The 16,735-nt window shown below is 40.4% G+C and overlaps 2 protein-coding genes across 2 annotated transcripts in view; one reads left to right on the forward strand and one right to left on the reverse strand.

The window, feature by feature from the left end:
• SHQ1 (SHQ1, H/ACA ribonucleoprotein assembly factor) overlaps positions 1-16,735 on the reverse strand; it is a 1,172,872-nt gene that overhangs the window by 1,123,496 nt on the left and 32,641 nt on the right. The gene's annotated exons all lie outside the window — the stretch shown is intronic.
• The window catches only part of CNTN6 (contactin 6), an 86,968-nt gene that overhangs the window by 11,721 nt on the left and 58,512 nt on the right, over positions 1-16,735 (forward strand). The window contains exons 2-4 of the mRNA XM_052679014.1: positions 2,618-2,713; positions 9,409-9,612; positions 10,959-11,061. Coding sequence (XP_052534974.1) covers positions 2,618-2,713; positions 9,409-9,612; positions 10,959-11,061 — 403 coding nt within the window. The remainder of the gene's footprint in view (positions 1-2,617; positions 2,714-9,408; positions 9,613-10,958; positions 11,062-16,735) is intronic.

Genomic DNA, 16,735 nt, shown 5'->3' on the forward strand with positions numbered 1-16,735 from the left:
GTCTGGGAGTGAGAGCTGCTTGCAGTGTGATAAGTCCAGAGCCAAGCACTGGAATGGATCATCTAAAGGAAATGTCTGTCTCTAGGAGTCTAATAAGTTAGATAATTATCTGTTTGGATGGATATATGTGTACTCAAACCTGTGATAGACATGATGAGTAGATTAAATGATCACTAGTGTGTCCCCATAGCATTTTTTTATACCTGCCATTCACTATTGACCAGAAGAGGACAAAAATCTCTCCAGCAGCAGGAAAAGATGGGCTGCTGTGTATAACCAAAGTATAAGCATGCAATGGAAGTGGCAGTGCTCTTGCATGCAGAATTGGGTGCTTCAGAGATTAAAAAGACAAAGTCAAATTTTTCACCACATGTAATCTGAATTAGTCCTGCTAATTATAAAGTAAGACAGCCTGTGAGCCATCTAGTACTTCTACTGTTTCAATGCTTAAACAGGAATACTTGCCATTATCTTAATGGGTGAACACGGACAGGTGACAGTTTCTTAAATGGGTAAAATGATACCTTGACATATTGTGTCATTAAACTAAGAATTGCTACTAGCAATTTATTACTTTCCAGAAACTATGCCAGTTTCAGACTAAAGTATCCCATAGTTAATTCTGAACTGTCATGAAAACCTTTTGTTAACTGCAGCACCGGACTTCCTTTTTCATTCTTTCTTTCCCAGTAAAATCTTGTTCTCAGCAGAAAGGTAGATCTGATTAACCGTAATGAACACCACTGGTTGTGCTATGTATATTTGTCATACGAGTGCAGAGATTTGCAATTATTTTTAATCTGTTTTTCTGTAGGAACTGCACAACATGTTACATTAGCAAATCAAGGAAAGGAATGTGATAGGAGTGGGAGATGCAACTGTTTTCACTGCTAGCATCTGAATGTTCTGACTTTTCCCCATCTTTTTCCTAACTCCTATAACACATATGGAGCTGACTTCTCTTCCCACAGCACACGTGCCTTGGGCAGTTCCCATCAGGTCCAGGGACCAATATTTGTTCCAGTCTTTTCCTTCTCAGAAATAATTTAACCCACAGGAAGGAAAAGGAAAAAAAAAAAAAAAAAAAAAAATGATCAGTTTTCTCAGAGTGAATTTTCAGAACAGGTAAATAAATCAATCCACACATTCAGAGGTTGGGTAAGCGAATTTTAGATACAAATCAAAACTCTTACGAAGGCATGCTATTGTTTTCTTTCCCAATTAGTATTAAAGAGAGGCAGAAAAATGTTTATAGTTTCACTCCATTCATCTCTCTCTTTTTTGGTGTCCCTCTGGACTGCAAGGCGAGTCTAGCTGGCAGGCAATTAAAAGAACATCAGAGTTTAGAACACTTTCCTGTGTATTGGCAGGTACCATCTATTGTGGCTATGACTGTGAGGAGGTGCCACCACTGCCTAATTCAATTCAGTCACCTCCAAGTAGACAATGTCTTCATAGGAGATGAATATATAGGAGATGAAGAGGAGAAAAAGAAAAATTTACTCTGTAAGGTTCAGCTAAGGGAGAGAATTGATATATTGACATAAATAGTTGAGGCTGTACAGGTAGTAATCATGATGGCTTTGACCAATGAGAACTGTTTCTTTCTATTGAGCTCCAGATCAGGTAGTTGTTCAGCTGATGAAAAATGGAACAATTGTTTGAAACAAGAACCTGCGGCACACCACATTGACTTAAGATTTAAGGGGAAGCTGCTGCTGTTTATTTTATTAAAACATTTTGAAGTGCTCTGACAAAAGTAGTAAGTCAGCTCATCAGGGTGAGAACTGGATCAAAAAGTAATCTGTTTTTAAAGAACATCTGTTACATCATGTCCTGAAACTGAACTGTTCTTTTAAAAAGAATGAGACTGAGAGACTTCCACATTTGGGAAATGGGAGAAAGTAGAAAATACTGTATTAGATTAGTAAAAATAATGTAAAAATTGATAAGCAGACATGAAAATCACCCATGGGAGTCCAGGCATCAGTGCTTTTGCACCAACTTCCCTGGGGCATCGTGTGATTTCTATTTTTTTTTTCTTATTGCAAGAGTTCTTATCCTCCCCTTTGAAACCAGTGCTAAGGTTCATTCAAGTCAATTAAAAACATGCCCACTTACCACAGACAGTTTTAGGAAAGAATGTGCTCATTGAAAATATGGCATACTTTTGTCACTTAAACACACACTCTAGGGGAGTTCTGATGAGGTTTAATTATCATTTCTACTTATAGAAACACACACCTGTGTTTAATTGATATAAAAAAGGAAACCTAAAACGTTTTTCTCCTATTCGTGCAGATTAAGACAAATAAATTCTGATGTGTCACTAGAAAAACTCACAGAATACACTAGCTTTACAAAGAGGAATTTTAATTAATGTAGAAATCACTTGTTAAGGTTTAAGTGCTCCATAAATAACCATTTTATGGTTGCTGAAGGACCAGGTAGGTGGATGGATGAGCTATTTGTCCATACAGTGCTTCAGTTCACATAGTGAGATTTTATACCACTGAAATATATATTCTTGAGTTATCTATAAGCACTGCATGCTTTGGAATCTAACTCGGAATAAATCTGACTATAACACGGTTTTGTTTTCTCTTTCTCTCTTCAGATCTTGAGAACTTTGAAATGAAAACAAGAAGCACAGTGTCAGTCAGAGAAGGACAAGGAGTGGTTCTGCTCTGTGGTCCTCCACCACATCACGGAGGTACGTGGAGTAGCTCTGAGTCGGGTGCAGCCCAAAGAATGGATTTGGGCTGTTCTGTTACTACTGCTGCTATTGCTCTGGATAAAGTAGAGTTCTGGGGATGTGCAGTGAGCTAACAGTGCCTTTCACTGTAATGTTTCTGATTTCTTTAATGTAAGCTATCCTTAAACAAGGGACACGTTATTTGTACCCCCTTCTATATAGCTACAATCCACCTACAACATGAGTGTTTTCAGTGCAATACAAAGGCTTGAGCATGTATGTGGACTATTGTTGGAGCAGTACCATTTCTCATTAACCCCACTTTTTGCATCTGATAGAAGCAAGAAGCTCTTGAGACCTATTTTTTGAGATTTTTTTCTTTTTTTTTTTTTCCCAGCACTGACTTTTGCAAGTTCTGAGCCACCTGCATTTTCAAATCCTATTTTGGAGGTGCTAGAACTAACATTGTAACTGCTCCTCTTGTGAGGTTCAGAGCAATGACTATGGTTTTCTCACATAACCAGCTGAAGATGATTAGAAATCTTGTCCTGGAAAAATAGATGCACATTAAAGAGGTGTAAATCATCAACAGTACGGTTACTGGATTGAGGGAATCAGCAGTTCTTATAGCACTCACATAACCACACACCCAAAGGAGGAGCATGCTGTGAGCCAGCACCAACGTCCTGCTCTCAGTACTGTTTTCTCAATCCTTCTTAAGAAATAGCTGTTCCCATAAGAAGAAGGTAAACTGTGATCTATAAGGAGGATGCAGTATATCAAAGTAGTAGAGAAACCCATCAGTCAATTTAAAACCCACAAGTCTTGGACGGAAAGGAAACATCAGTTCACTTAGTGCTTGCAGCTGTATGAAAGAGGTATGTAATCAAGGAGATGAAGTGAAATGTGGCCCTTAAGGGCAGAGAAAGCTTCAAAGAGTTCCTGAAATGTATCAGTGGGACAAAGACAATACATCCATCCATGAGCCAGTAAGCTGTATGTCTTCTTCCTGCTGATAGGTAAAATTATGATTTGGCAAAGCAAGAATGAGTATGTCAATAGTAAGTGAGCTTACTTCAGGTTAATTGCATGAAAAAAAACCCAGCACCCTGTCCATAAACAACACCTCTGTCACCAGGTTGAAGCTAGAGGTGGGATCTGTTGACCAACAGACTAAAATAAATAGAACAATAATTTAAACAACAATTACACACCCCAGCTCTTACTTCCTGCACACCTCCCCCTCTTGCCTATTTATGCACCTGCTGCTCTTCAGCCTCAGCTGTTGTTATTTATGATGCTCATTAACGCACCTTATGAAGTTCAGCATCTGACCCTTCTCTGCTTGTTAGTGAGGCTCTAGGGTGTAAGGGTGGGGAGGCAAGCTGTATTTCTCTCTTTGGGGCACATCTATTCTACAGCTACAGTTCTTTAGGTCAGCAATTCTTTTTTTTTCTGTATCATCAACATATGCTGTTTCTTTATTACAAGAAAGAGAGAAACATCTTGTATAGAGTTAAGTGTTGAAAACCGTCTATGAGGGAGGAAGAAAGCCTGAAGAACTTTTCAGTTCTGTAGCTGAGTGTGAGCCTGACCTGCCTGTGATTAAGGAGTTGTTCCCTGAGTGGTAATACTTGACACAGAACTATGGGCTGGGCTGTTTCTTCATTTATTTTGTTAGAGGTGAAGTGTGATATAAGGCTTGTTTCCTCCAAGCTGGATCCCTGCAGAGCCTTAAGAAAGTTGCTAATCTTGTTAGAAGCAGCAGGATCACTTGTGCATTTGCATTTACTCATGCATGAGGGCTGCTGGGGCTCGAAGCTGGGATGCTGACTCAGTGGGCTTTTTCTGTACTGCTGTAACAACAGCAGAGCTGGATTAAAAAAACCAAAAAGGCTCTTAAAGAAGTGAGAGCTCTGAAGCCTGCTCAGTAGAGACAAATGTTGAGTCCTCAGCTGGCAGAAGGGCATAGGGGACAGAGGAGTGGGTATGTGGAGATGAGATGAGCAGTGCTTTTCTGTGTAAAAGGCTCTTTGACTGCTTCCTCATGTTGTTTCTGCATTTTGTATTAAACAACCATCTGATAACATGCATAATTTCCAAGTGATGGATTGATGTGTATCTCCCTTTACAAAGCTGAGTGCCTTAATCACTGCTTTAGAGCAGCTTTCCCTCTGCTCCTGTTTCTGAGCTCTCCTATGAATCTTTAATCCTTCCCTGAGACCATCCTGTGCTCTCCTCCTGCAGAACCAGCAATATTGATCTGAATTTGCTCGGGCTGAGAAGGAGAGCTCTGAAATGTTATATTCCCCAGACTGATAAATCAGAGATGGTTATCAGCTGCCCCCCTTCCCAGCTGTGCCCTGAGCTGGCAGTGCTCCCTCCTGGTGCCAGCAGCTGAGCTGGGCTCACTGCTTAGGGTCTGGGTGAGGAGCGAGAGAAACCCTGCACAGTCACCTGTCTTGGATAAAGATCCGAACAATTAGGGTTGCAGCACTAATAAAAAAGCCTATGAGCTGGCGTGTGCATAATGAAGTCTATGTTGCTGTAATTATCCCTTCGCTGCCACACGGCCTCTTTGAAGTAAATGCAGTTCTGTGCACTCAAGGCACCTTCTTCCCACAGAGTCAATAATGGCACCAGGATTACTTTAGAGAGCAAATATCATTTTCCAGTGTTCAGAGCTCAAACATGTTAATTTGGGTTAAGTCCAATCAGCTGCACAAGAGAAAAAGGAGCTGTAGTGCGGTATTTATTAGGCAGTAGCTGGGCAGAATTAAGAAATTAATTACATGAAGGTGATTGATGTTTTCTAAGCTTGTCTGTGAGACCAACACAAGTGTTAAATTAAAAAGTTGAGGATAGAAATGATATAAATTTTACTTTATTCTCTCTTCTGTTGCAGGATTTAGTTCAGAAAAACTCCGACTTGTACAGTGCTATGAATGTTGTATTCTGTCATTATTTGTAGGAAGTGGAGTCATTTCTGGGCATAAGGCTGTCGTAAGGTTAGCAGAGTTCTTTTCCAACACAGGAGGAGATCATACTCATTTTTTCTGACTTTAGAACAAGTCTGACATTACTGTATGTGATTTCCTTCAGAAATTAAAACAAAAGCTGTGATCAACTTCTGCTGTTTTGGCCCTTACCTAAAGCACTACTGAACAGAGACTGCCCAAACCTTCTTCAGCTTGTTTCTCTCTGCACATGGTGACAGAGTGCTTAGGGAAACATTTGTTGATTTTTAGGCACAAGCAATTCCAGGATGCAGCGAAAACCAGGAGAAATAGTGTTTCCCTGTTGGCATCATCTAACCCATGTTCCATGTTTTGGAAGTCATGTATTCACTTCAGGATAGCGAAAGGCATTTCTAAAGATGCTGTTATAAGTAGATAGGTAAAGGATAAATGATGTCATATTGGCTAGCTTTCATAGAATGGCCTGGGTTGAAAAGGACCACAATGATTAATCTGTGATATTTATTTTATTTACCCAAAAAAGTCTTGAACACAGCAAGAGTCTTTATAAACCATTTGTCTGGTCATAGAATGGCCTGGGTTGAAAAGGATCACAGTTCCAACCCCCTGCTGTGTGCAGGTCGCCAACCAGCAGCCCAGGCTGCCCAGAGCCACATCCAGCCTGGCCTTGAATGCCTGCAGGGATGGGGATCCACAACCTCCTTGGGCAACCTGTTCCATTGTCTCACCAACCTCTGTGTGGGAAAAACTTCCTCCTAATATCCAACCTAAACCTCCTCTGTCTCAGTTTAAAACCATTCCCCCTTGGGGCACAGGTGGGTGTTTATGCAGTCTTTGCATGTGAGGAAAGGACTAGTTAGTTGCAAGGTCCTGGGATTTCCTGGTTTTTGTGAAGTGGAGGAATCAACCTCATAGACTGTGGAAGGAGCTAACCGTATGCAGAGGCCTCCAGAAGATGTCTCTTCCCTGGCCTTTTTTCTCCTTTCTGTTCATTCACATAGTTTACTTTTCTAAAGCATCACAGGTTAACCACAGTGAAAAGAGAATTAAGAAAAAGTGGACTAATTGGTCTCTGGCAGAAAGCCTTCTGCTCCCTTACTTTGAAGCATGTTGATTTGTTTTCAACATCATATAAGTAGTCAACCTAGAGGGAAAGTGACAGATATACAAGGCTCTGTGCAAGGGGAAAATGAATTGGGTACAAAAAAATAATTGGTACTGATAATGGCGAAGGCTTGTGTAAGACTCTTACTGAAGCCTTTTCATAGCAGCCTCTGAAATTCAACAGCTCTGGGTTTGTGTTGGGGATGTGAACCCAGCAGCTCTTATTTTCAGAAATTCTATGGCTAAATGGAAAGCAAAATAAACTTTAGAAAGGTAACTTCTTTTTCCTCACTAAAATAGCTGGTGGCAGCAATTTTCAAGTCTATTTTAGCTAGACTTCATTAGCAAGTTACTATTTTTTTTTCCTTACATAATTTCCCTTCTATGTCTCTGCTACCTTCTGTTCGCCATTACTTTCACCAGAGCCTTCCCAGCTGCTGATTTACTCATGTAAATGAGTGTAACCCAAAAGTGATGGCATGGGCCTTGTACCAGAGCCATTAAATGAGGAAAAAGAAAGGAGCACAAATCCAAGTGCTGTTCCAAGTGACCCAAAATGGAGACATTTAAGTAAAAGTAACTCCTTCTTTAATGTAATATTACATTTTCTAGTCTATTAAATCTATTAATATTTTTTGCTTATCATAGCTTTCTGTGAAAAGATGCTGTGTGAGGGAGTATCCTGCTGGGGCTATGCTTTAGAAGGGGGAAAAAAGTTTGATCTATGAAGTTTGGATCTTTTTCTTGGGATTTCATTCAGCTCCCACTGAAGTCAATTAAAATTAGAGCTTCTACAGAGTTTAATGGATCTGAATTAGGCTCTAGGCAAGTAAGGTCTGGGAGCTGGTGATGATGAGCCTGCAGTGAGGAGAGTGGCAATGTTTATATGCCTGGTTCTGGGGAGAGGAGGAATTAAAATATGAAAAGAAGAGGCCTGAACTCATTCCTGGTTCATGGGAGTATTAATAGGCAATGAGGCAATGGTTCAGTACAGACAGAATGTAATGGAGATTGCAAGATCATCAGGTGCTGTGCTGAAATCATAAGAGATGAGAACTGGCTGTTGTACCTACTGAAATGTAGATTGAACAAGCTCTGTGCAGCATAAAGCTAATTTTTAATAGATTTTCATTAAGGTTTGTATACCTTGTTGAGCATGGAGAAGCTTGCTGCACCTCTGGGTGGTGCAGGAGCCACCAGCAGGGTTTGGATGGTGTGCCATAAGATGACCTAGAAGTTCTTCATGGTGCCTTGTCCATGGGTCAAGGCTTTCATCAGCCCTGTAACTGTGCCAGCACTGGAACTGGAGTCTAGGAAGTGAACCATCAAACCTATTTTTCATATTTAACTCACTTTTGGTTTACTTGTGTTGTTATGGAAAGCCTGATGGATGTCCAGCTATGCTGTTCAATCACGTACACACAAGTATTACACTGCTTTAGGACCTGTTGCATCTTCTGGGCTTACCATATGTCAATAATAATAATAATAAAAAATGGATACTGTAATAAAACAGAGCCTATTACAGAATTTAGCCAAGGATAGAAAGTGTCATTGATTGCTCCCTGGAGACGTGTCATTTCTAATGAGAGTTCTAAAATGTTAGAAGATGATAACATAAAGCTCCACAAAACTACTGGAGTTTGCAGACTTATTATCATCCTATACCTATGCTGCAACTGAGGGAGGGGAAAGAAATGTAAATAATCTTTTTGAAATGCTATATTTGATGGGGGAAATGTGCAAAATGAAGCTGTTGGCAGAGCACTGTTAGCTTATGAATTATACATTTAATTAGAGGGAGCTAAACTGGTACATTTTGGAAGTTCTGATTTACTGGGCCTTGTTAATGACAGAATTTCTGTCCTGCTGCTGCCACTGCAGAGCTGAATACTGCAGCCCAGTATTGGGCATGGAGTGGGCAGGAAACTTCTGGCATTGATGGAAACACGGGGTTGGAATAACAGGGTCTTTGGATGGCAAGCTCATAGAGCTCTGTCCTGCTGGTCAAATAAATTAGTTTTAAAGTGGCTAGGCTATGGATGTACCTTTTTACAGTGTGAAATGCTATGGAAGAAGGCAGCAGAATAGGGTTAGGAAGTCAGAACAGAACAAGAAGTAGGGAGCAGTTGCAAGTATGGGAGATAAAGAAAGAAACAGAGAAGGAGTGATGTGTAGATATTAATCTCCCAGATGTTTGGATGCAGCAGAGTTCTTTCCCTCAATGAAAATCTAATGATGTCTTGTTACCTGTTTCCTTTCTCCACGTGTGGAGTGGAGAAAGGAGCAGTAGTGCTGCATGATCAGCAATTGGCTCTCAGTATTGAGAGGCAAGTTGCAATAGATAGGAATTATTTACTAAGCCAGCTTTCTCATGGCATTGCAGCACTGCCATTTCTACCTAAAAATAGGCTGAAACAGGAAAAAAAAAAGCAGCAAGGGACAGAAACTTCTGTGACCTTCTCAAGTGGCTTGAAGTAAGTTAGAACTGAAGCAGTGCTTATCCTGCCTGTGCTAATTTGTGCATCCCCAGTGGTCTGCCCTGTAACTGGCTCGTTCTTTCAACCAGCAAAAGCATTAAGAAGAAGCAAGCAAATCTGAGGATGCATGATGTATGTTGCTCTTTTCTAGGCTTGTCTTTTGCATGGACCTTCAACAATAACACCTTATACATTCAGGAGGACAGACGGCGTTTTGTTTCACAAGAAACGGGAAATCTGTACATTGCCAAAGTAGAGCCATGGGATGTGGGCAATTACACCTGTGTGGTGACCAACTCCAAGGCTGGGCAGAGTGTTCAGGGGCCACCCACTCCCCTCACCCTGCGCAGTGATGGTAAGCTCTCTTGGCACACTCAGTATGAGGTATAGCTCAACCATCAGATCTAGAAAGCTGTTCTGAGTGAGTTCCTGAGGTGAGAGACTCACCTGCACAGATATACAAATACCTTTCCAGCCATGCCTCTAAATAAATGTTTGCATGGAGAAGTGCATACCTGGGAGATCTCTACTCAAAGTTGGTTTTGTAAGTTTGCTCACCTACATTTCAGTGTATCTGTGCTGCTTGCAAAGCCGCAGTGACGAGTTGTTACCAAAGTCTGTACAGTGTTATATTTCTGGTATAAATAAAACTCAACTGTACATTATTGCATAATACTCTCACTGAGAGACTATGCTGCTCTATAACATTCCATCTGAACATGCTAAATGAAGTTATAATTCCCAAAATCGAAAGTTAATAATTTGGTACTGCATGTAAATGCTTTAGATCTTTTATGCCTATTTTCTTCCTTCTCATCATAGTGCTTTATTCCTTTTCTCGGTCTCATCAGTCTCTTAATCTTCTCCTATTCTCTTTGGTAGCCTCTGGATTGAGTCCTAAGCAGGCAGTCTCAAGGGAACTGTACAAAATAGCACGTGGAGCATTAGCTGGGCCCCCGTTCAATGTAAAATAAGAACCAATTCATTTTTCTGTGTGAGATCTGGGCTAAGGCTCTATCTGAGGGAGACTGATTTTCATCATTCCTGATTCAGTGAGTTGTACTGAAAGATTAATGCATTTTTTTTTAAGAATTTCAGCAAAGAATTCAGTTTTTCTAAAGCAATCCCAAACCTGCTGCAAGGTCAAATGCCCTTAAACTGATACTGGATTATCTGGTTTATCAGATACTTGATGAGATTTGGGGATGTGATTACTATATCCAATTACATCAGCCTTTCTTAAGCTTAGAGTTCACATCTGGTTATTTCTAAGATGCTTTAAGTGTTTTGTAATTAGTTTGGACATGGAACCCCTTAATTTTCTCTTGTGTTCAAAACTACCTGGTGTCCTTAGAAGTGGCAGCTTAGTGACGAATGTCATAGCCATTGCTTATTAGCAGCTAACGAGAGGTGTGAACCTTGAATTCTCCCTAAAATCCTAATGCACGTAGGTACTGTGCTTGCACATGCTTCACCATTCACATGTAAAGAATTTGCACATTTCACATTAAGCTTTTCAGCATAGGTTTGGATTTCACCCAGATAATCAAAACCAGTCTTCAGACATCACATGTGGATGTCCATGGGTGGAGCATAAGGCTCTAACACTATTAATGCCATCCTTTCTTTTACACTGAAATTCTGTTGTGCTAGACAGGTCTGAAGCTCAACTGGAGTGCTAGCTGTTTTGATGTTCAACAGGTGTGATGGGAGAGTATGAACCAAAGATTGAAGCACGTTTTCCAGAAACAACATACGCAGCAAAGGGCTCGTCTGTTAAACTGGAATGTTTTGCCCTTGGAAAGTAAGATTCCTGTTTTTTATTTACTGTGGTTTCTAACATAGTTGTACAGGGAGAAATTGTTCCTTTGTAAGTGGCGTAGCAAATTTTTTGTCAGAACATGAAAATGTAAATCTTTTTTTTAACCTTATCTTGGTTTGTTTCTGTGCAATGTGTTCCCAAGACTTTCTGGAATGGGTCCCACATGGCTCTCATCACCCTTTTCTCCAAAGAGATGCTGAGGAGCCTTGGGAAGCTACAATCTAGCATGCATTGTGCCTGAGCTCCTCACATGGCTGTTCTTTGCAGAAGCAGTAGAGTGCTCAAATGAAAAGAGATGCTCTGTATTCTGAGAGCAGATGGTTAACTGAATATGTAACTCGCCTTTCCAGTGTGTCCCTTTTTCCATGGAAGAGCTAAAATAACCTTAAATTGTCAACCTCTAGCTTAAGTTTTATTTGACAATCCTTTTTAAGGCTTTTAAAGTGTTTAGAGCTTTTCCAGAGGTTAAGAGCCTAACTTGCAAGCAGGGCAAATTAATCAAAAGTTCCTGTGGAACCTATGCTGAGAAGTAGAAAAATAAAGCAAATAAAGCTAGTAAGATGAGGTATGGCCTTGCCTTACAGATAAGGTTTTTATAGAAATGAAAATTAGCCCCAAGTTAGTTGGACAAAAAATATTTCTGCAGTCATATTCAAAAGCATATGAATTTCTTGGCCCTAAACAAGTCCCAGACTGGAACGTTCCTGCTAAATCTGGTTTTCCTTTCCAAACAATCAAGTTACTTCTCTTTAAATACCTCTTTAATTCAGTGTGAGTCAGTGTAGGCTTTACACCACAAGTTGTCACTATAGATTTCCATCTGTTGCACGGGAAGCATTTAGCAGTGGTATATTGACTACACAAAAGCATTTCAAAACCAGAAAATAATACGTACGAAACAGAGCCTTCCCAATGAAGGGATAAAGACAGGTCATGTTAGCTTTGTTGTTTTAACAACGTTATAAGTATGGGGCAATGTGTTCTGCAAGGAACATATGGATAATGAAGTATCTCAGCCAACACATCACCTCCTGTCTGTGTAGGTGCACCACACCTGCTGTATGTAAGGAAAGGCTCTTGCTACAGTGCTGCAGAATTTCTCCTTTCCAGCCTTTCGTAGCAGGTTAGATGTCTCCAGTTTTTCATCTGAGTATTTTCTCTGAACAGAGCTTTGAAGTACATTTTCAGTCAGTGGGGGAAAAAGCATTATTTCGGAGCTGAAATTTGTATGTGAATAAAGCAAGAAAAACAGATTACAGGTGAAATACTCTTAACTCATTAGTGAGGCCAGCTTTTTACAGGTATGTAGGTAATTAGCGGTGGTGTTCAATCTCTAAGCTTCCTACCTCCAGCTGTTAGCAATTGTAGTCAGGCACTCACAAGTGCAGCGATGCGGTCATCTGCACCTTTACATGCCTCAATTCCACCAAAACTCTAGCCTCTACTATTGTCTGTTTATGTTAAAATCAATTCAGCTCAGCATTTGTTGAACTATACCTCTGATCTGCCACAAGCTCTAACGGTTATTATCTCTCTTGGATTTCAGAACTGCTTTCCCATTATCCATAATTTTCTATATTCATACTGTTAGTCCACTGGTTCAGACAAAGCTGTCAGCTGCTGCTGCCTCGCACTTTGAATAACAGAAATCTTTCACATCTAAGGCAGATTATAGGCAACCTGCTGCGGTTTTGGTCTCCAAAAGTCTTAAATGAAAGTATTTTCACGGTATTTAGAGAAATAGCATCTCTTTTCTATATGGAACAGCAAATCATACCTCTTGGATGTTGCTTAAAAAGCACTTCTGCATTTAAAAGACAAGTAGAGGAGGCCAGACCGAAGGCTGAGTTTTATGCCCTTTTTACTTGAGGGAGCTCCAAGTCAACCAACTAAGCGCAATCAGACCATAGGATGCCTAGAGGTAGTGCATTCCATGCACCTTTTGAGGGTGCTTCTGGGGAGATCAACACTTACTGCACCCCACTGGCACGAAGCGTTTGTGGTCCTCCCCATTGCAATCTGTTGCAACGCTCCGTTCATGCATTTTGCATGGAAACGTGCATGTCACACAGCCCTTGCCTGCTTGATGACAATAAATATAGGGAGGCCAAAGAGATGCTGTTTATTCCTGGAGAGACGGCTTGGAGGAATGGATCTCAAATGGACAAAACGCTTGGGCAAGCTCTTGTAGTACAGAGCACCAGGAATAGCAGCTTTTGAGAAGTAAGTTATTCCTCAGTGTGATGCTATGTGGCTGCACAAAAGGAGTGTGAGTAGCATGCATCTCTGTGGTGACTGGCATGGAGAATTCAAACTGAACACAAATGCATATTATAGCTTAATTCTTTGAAGAGAGAAAACTGAAATATGAAATACTAATGTGACCATCTCAGATGCTGCAGCCTGTGGCAATTTATTAGAAGAGATGAGACTTTGTGTTCTGCAATAAGATTCATTATGTTGACAGTGTTTAATACTATGCCAATATTAAAAGTCATGTTTTGGATCAAGCTATATTAATCATGCCATATATCTAAATTATGGCTCACTGTCTGAGTGGACTGAGTGCCATGGAAGGAGTTGCTCACAGATTAGCTCAACTGACTTACTGTGCTTTTCTATAGATTTCTTTTCAAGTAACTTTTTTCTCATGTACTAATAGAAACAGTTTCAGTGTTGGGTGTGCACAGTTATTAAATTGTGCCCGCATTTAATTTGTTAAAATAAGGAGATAATTTGTTCAGAATCCTTGCAAATGGGTCACTGGTAGCATTGGTAGAGGTTGTAGAAAGCATATTGAATAATACAAAACAGGATTTCTTTTAACCCAAAATACTCTTATTTTTTTCTTTCCGGGGAAGATGCTACATGTTCCTATCGTTTACATATTCAGAGCTGAGCTTTTCTTGAGGCTGTTGGTACAAGCATACAATGCAGCCACAAGTGGGTTCCAAATAACCATCTTTACTAAATTGACATCACAACTCCAGGCTTCACTTTTAAAAACATCTTTAAGAATTTATGCAAGAGGCTGTAGAAGGATCAAGCACAGAATTCTAAAAACCATATATCATGTAAATCAGTTTTTCTACTACAAGTGAAGTTTGTTACTTTCAGCCTGCATTCCTGACAGAACAAATACCAGAGAATTTGTATCTTAAGGGATGAGCAGGCAGCTCTGCAAGAGCCAATATCACAGGAGTTAATGTGAATGGCCTGTGACCACAGGAGAAGGAAAGATGATATCAGATTTCAGAGAATGTGAATTCTTTGTTATTTCTGGAGAAATACATCGAGTCACATAGAAGCATTTGTTTAACAAGGCATTGTCTTCATTATTGGAACTGAAGATTTCATTGTTGAAGCCAGTTGGTGCCTTGCCTGGGGCAGGGGGCTGGAACTTGATGATCCTTGGGGTCCCTTCCAACCCAAACCATTCTGTGATTTAATACTTTTGTGAAGTGCCCTCAGATTCACAAGGCTAAAGCTGTGGCCAGGTGCCATGCATCAAATGGCTGCTGAGCCTCTGCCACAGGGAGAGTGGGATGATCCTCTTGGTGTAGGGTGTAATGCTACGGAGGGATTAATCTGGTGTTCAGTATGACAAGACTTGTCTCTAACCAAAAAATATTTTCCATCTCCTTTTCTTTCAAAGTAAGTAACGTATGCTTTTGTGATCCTGCTGTCTGTATGGTAGAGTATAAATTAAATTAGTAGCTGAGCTCAGTACTCTTGGATGCTCTGAAGACTTCAAATATACTATAGATTTATGTACAGAGACACTCTCATATTTATGCACTGTTTTCTTATTTACTCAGGTGAAAGCAAGACTTGCCTGTGAAGTGTAATAAATAAGTACACTCATTGTTTCTGTACACATTCAAAAACTTCCTAACCCCAAGCAATTACATTCTCCATCTAATGTGGTTGTTAGTAACCACTACCAAAAGCAGACACCTCAAATCTGTATGGAAAAGTACCAGTCTATGTTGGAGTCAGATAATGACCTTCAATAGAGTGGTTATGAGAAGTACAATCATAAAATGCCTTGGGTTGGAAGAGACCTAAAATATCATCTAGTTCTAACCTCCATGCATCATCCTGCAGAAGCTCACAAGGGTGTATTTCTGAAGCTAGGCAAAATCATTGAAGTAAATTCTACATTCGTTCTTTTTAAAGCCATTCAGATTTTCTCAGCTTGAAAGGTTTCAAACACCCTGTAATACCAGTGCTGATATATATATATTTAAATAAAGTATATACTAACTTTGGAAGAAGGTGAAACCGCCCCAAACCCTGCCTTTTGCAAAACAGTGATTACAGCTCCTGGAAACCTTAAGTTGAGGAGGGAGGTACTGCAGAGGCAACGGAGAAATGCAGACCTCCTCCAGCCCCATGGTACCAAAGGCCCAGCCATGGCTCCTCCTGCAGCTGCTTGCTGAAGCTTCAGGTTGGTGAGGGGCTGCTCTCCTGACAAATGTATTCCTTATTCTGACAAAACTAGGCAGCTCAGCACACGCTTTCCCAGAAGAACAAAGTACACTTAAGTATTTATTGCAATTGTGCATTTAAAGACAGTGAAGTTGCTAGCCCAAACTCGGTTTTCTATGTCATCCTGCTGCAGCTGGCATCAGAGGCAGCCTCGTTAGGAAGGATGGGGCTGACAAGGAGGAGAGTTTGTCTTGAAACATCCCCAAGGATGTCATTATAAGTATCTGGTGTGGAGAAGGAAAACAGGACAACATTTTCAGTGCCAGCTTTGGTAAACTTGAGTTGACAAGTTGATGGAGGCACCTTTTTCCACAGAGTCCTGCCTCTGGCCTTAGTGTCAGTGCAGGCTTCCCTTCATTCATAGTCATGCTATGGAAAATAAACTCATAGAATAGGAAATACTTGGATGAAGGATTTTCAGATAGCAGGATATAAATGAATGTCTAATTGCTTTTTCTGCTTTTCATAAACATTAGCTTCTTTTAATCTGGAAAAAAATTATGGGGGAGAAAAAGAGATCTAGAAGAGGTGCCTTTAAAGTAAGCAGTTAAATGCTTCTGGCATTTAGAGTACTGCAAGATTCCATTATACAGCAGCTATTCACCCATTATTTAATATACAATAGTGCTTTAAAGCCAACAGTGCTCTCCTTCATGTTGTCATTGGTCATGTCAGTCCATCACGAGGCTGCAGAGTACCTCTGGCTGTTTTCCTGGCTTGGTCATGGCAGCAGCCTGTTCTGCACAAGAATTTTCTTTTAAATGACTAAAAAAAAAATTCTGTTTAGAGAAATTTTGCATGAGAACTATCACACAAAGGTTGGTGGGGGAGATGCTACTTTCTACCACACTGGCTAGTGTGTTTGACAGTCAGTCCCCTCAGAGTTTCTAGTAGGGAATAATGCTAAGCAAATTTGCATTTGGTAAGGGCTCTAGTCTCAAAGCACAGGAGCTAGACCTGAGTTTACAGCGTTAAGTACTTTTTCCATTATTTATTGGTGACTTGATTTCCTTGGTCAATAAAAAAGAGTTTGAGCCAGGGACCTAAATAATTCAAAATATGAGCAGTTATGGTCTCTGTTGAAAATGCTTTGTACATCAGTGCTGCAGGCCAGAGACCTTAGGGACTGAGGTGAGGGCAGCGTGAGCTTCTGATTTCTATGGAT

This window comes from Tympanuchus pallidicinctus, unplaced genomic scaffold, assembly GCF_026119805.1.
Source record: "Tympanuchus pallidicinctus isolate F22 unplaced genomic scaffold, pur_lepc_1.0 scaffold17, whole genome shotgun sequence".
Classification (NCBI taxonomy): Eukaryota; Metazoa; Chordata; class Aves; order Galliformes; family Phasianidae; genus Tympanuchus; species Tympanuchus pallidicinctus.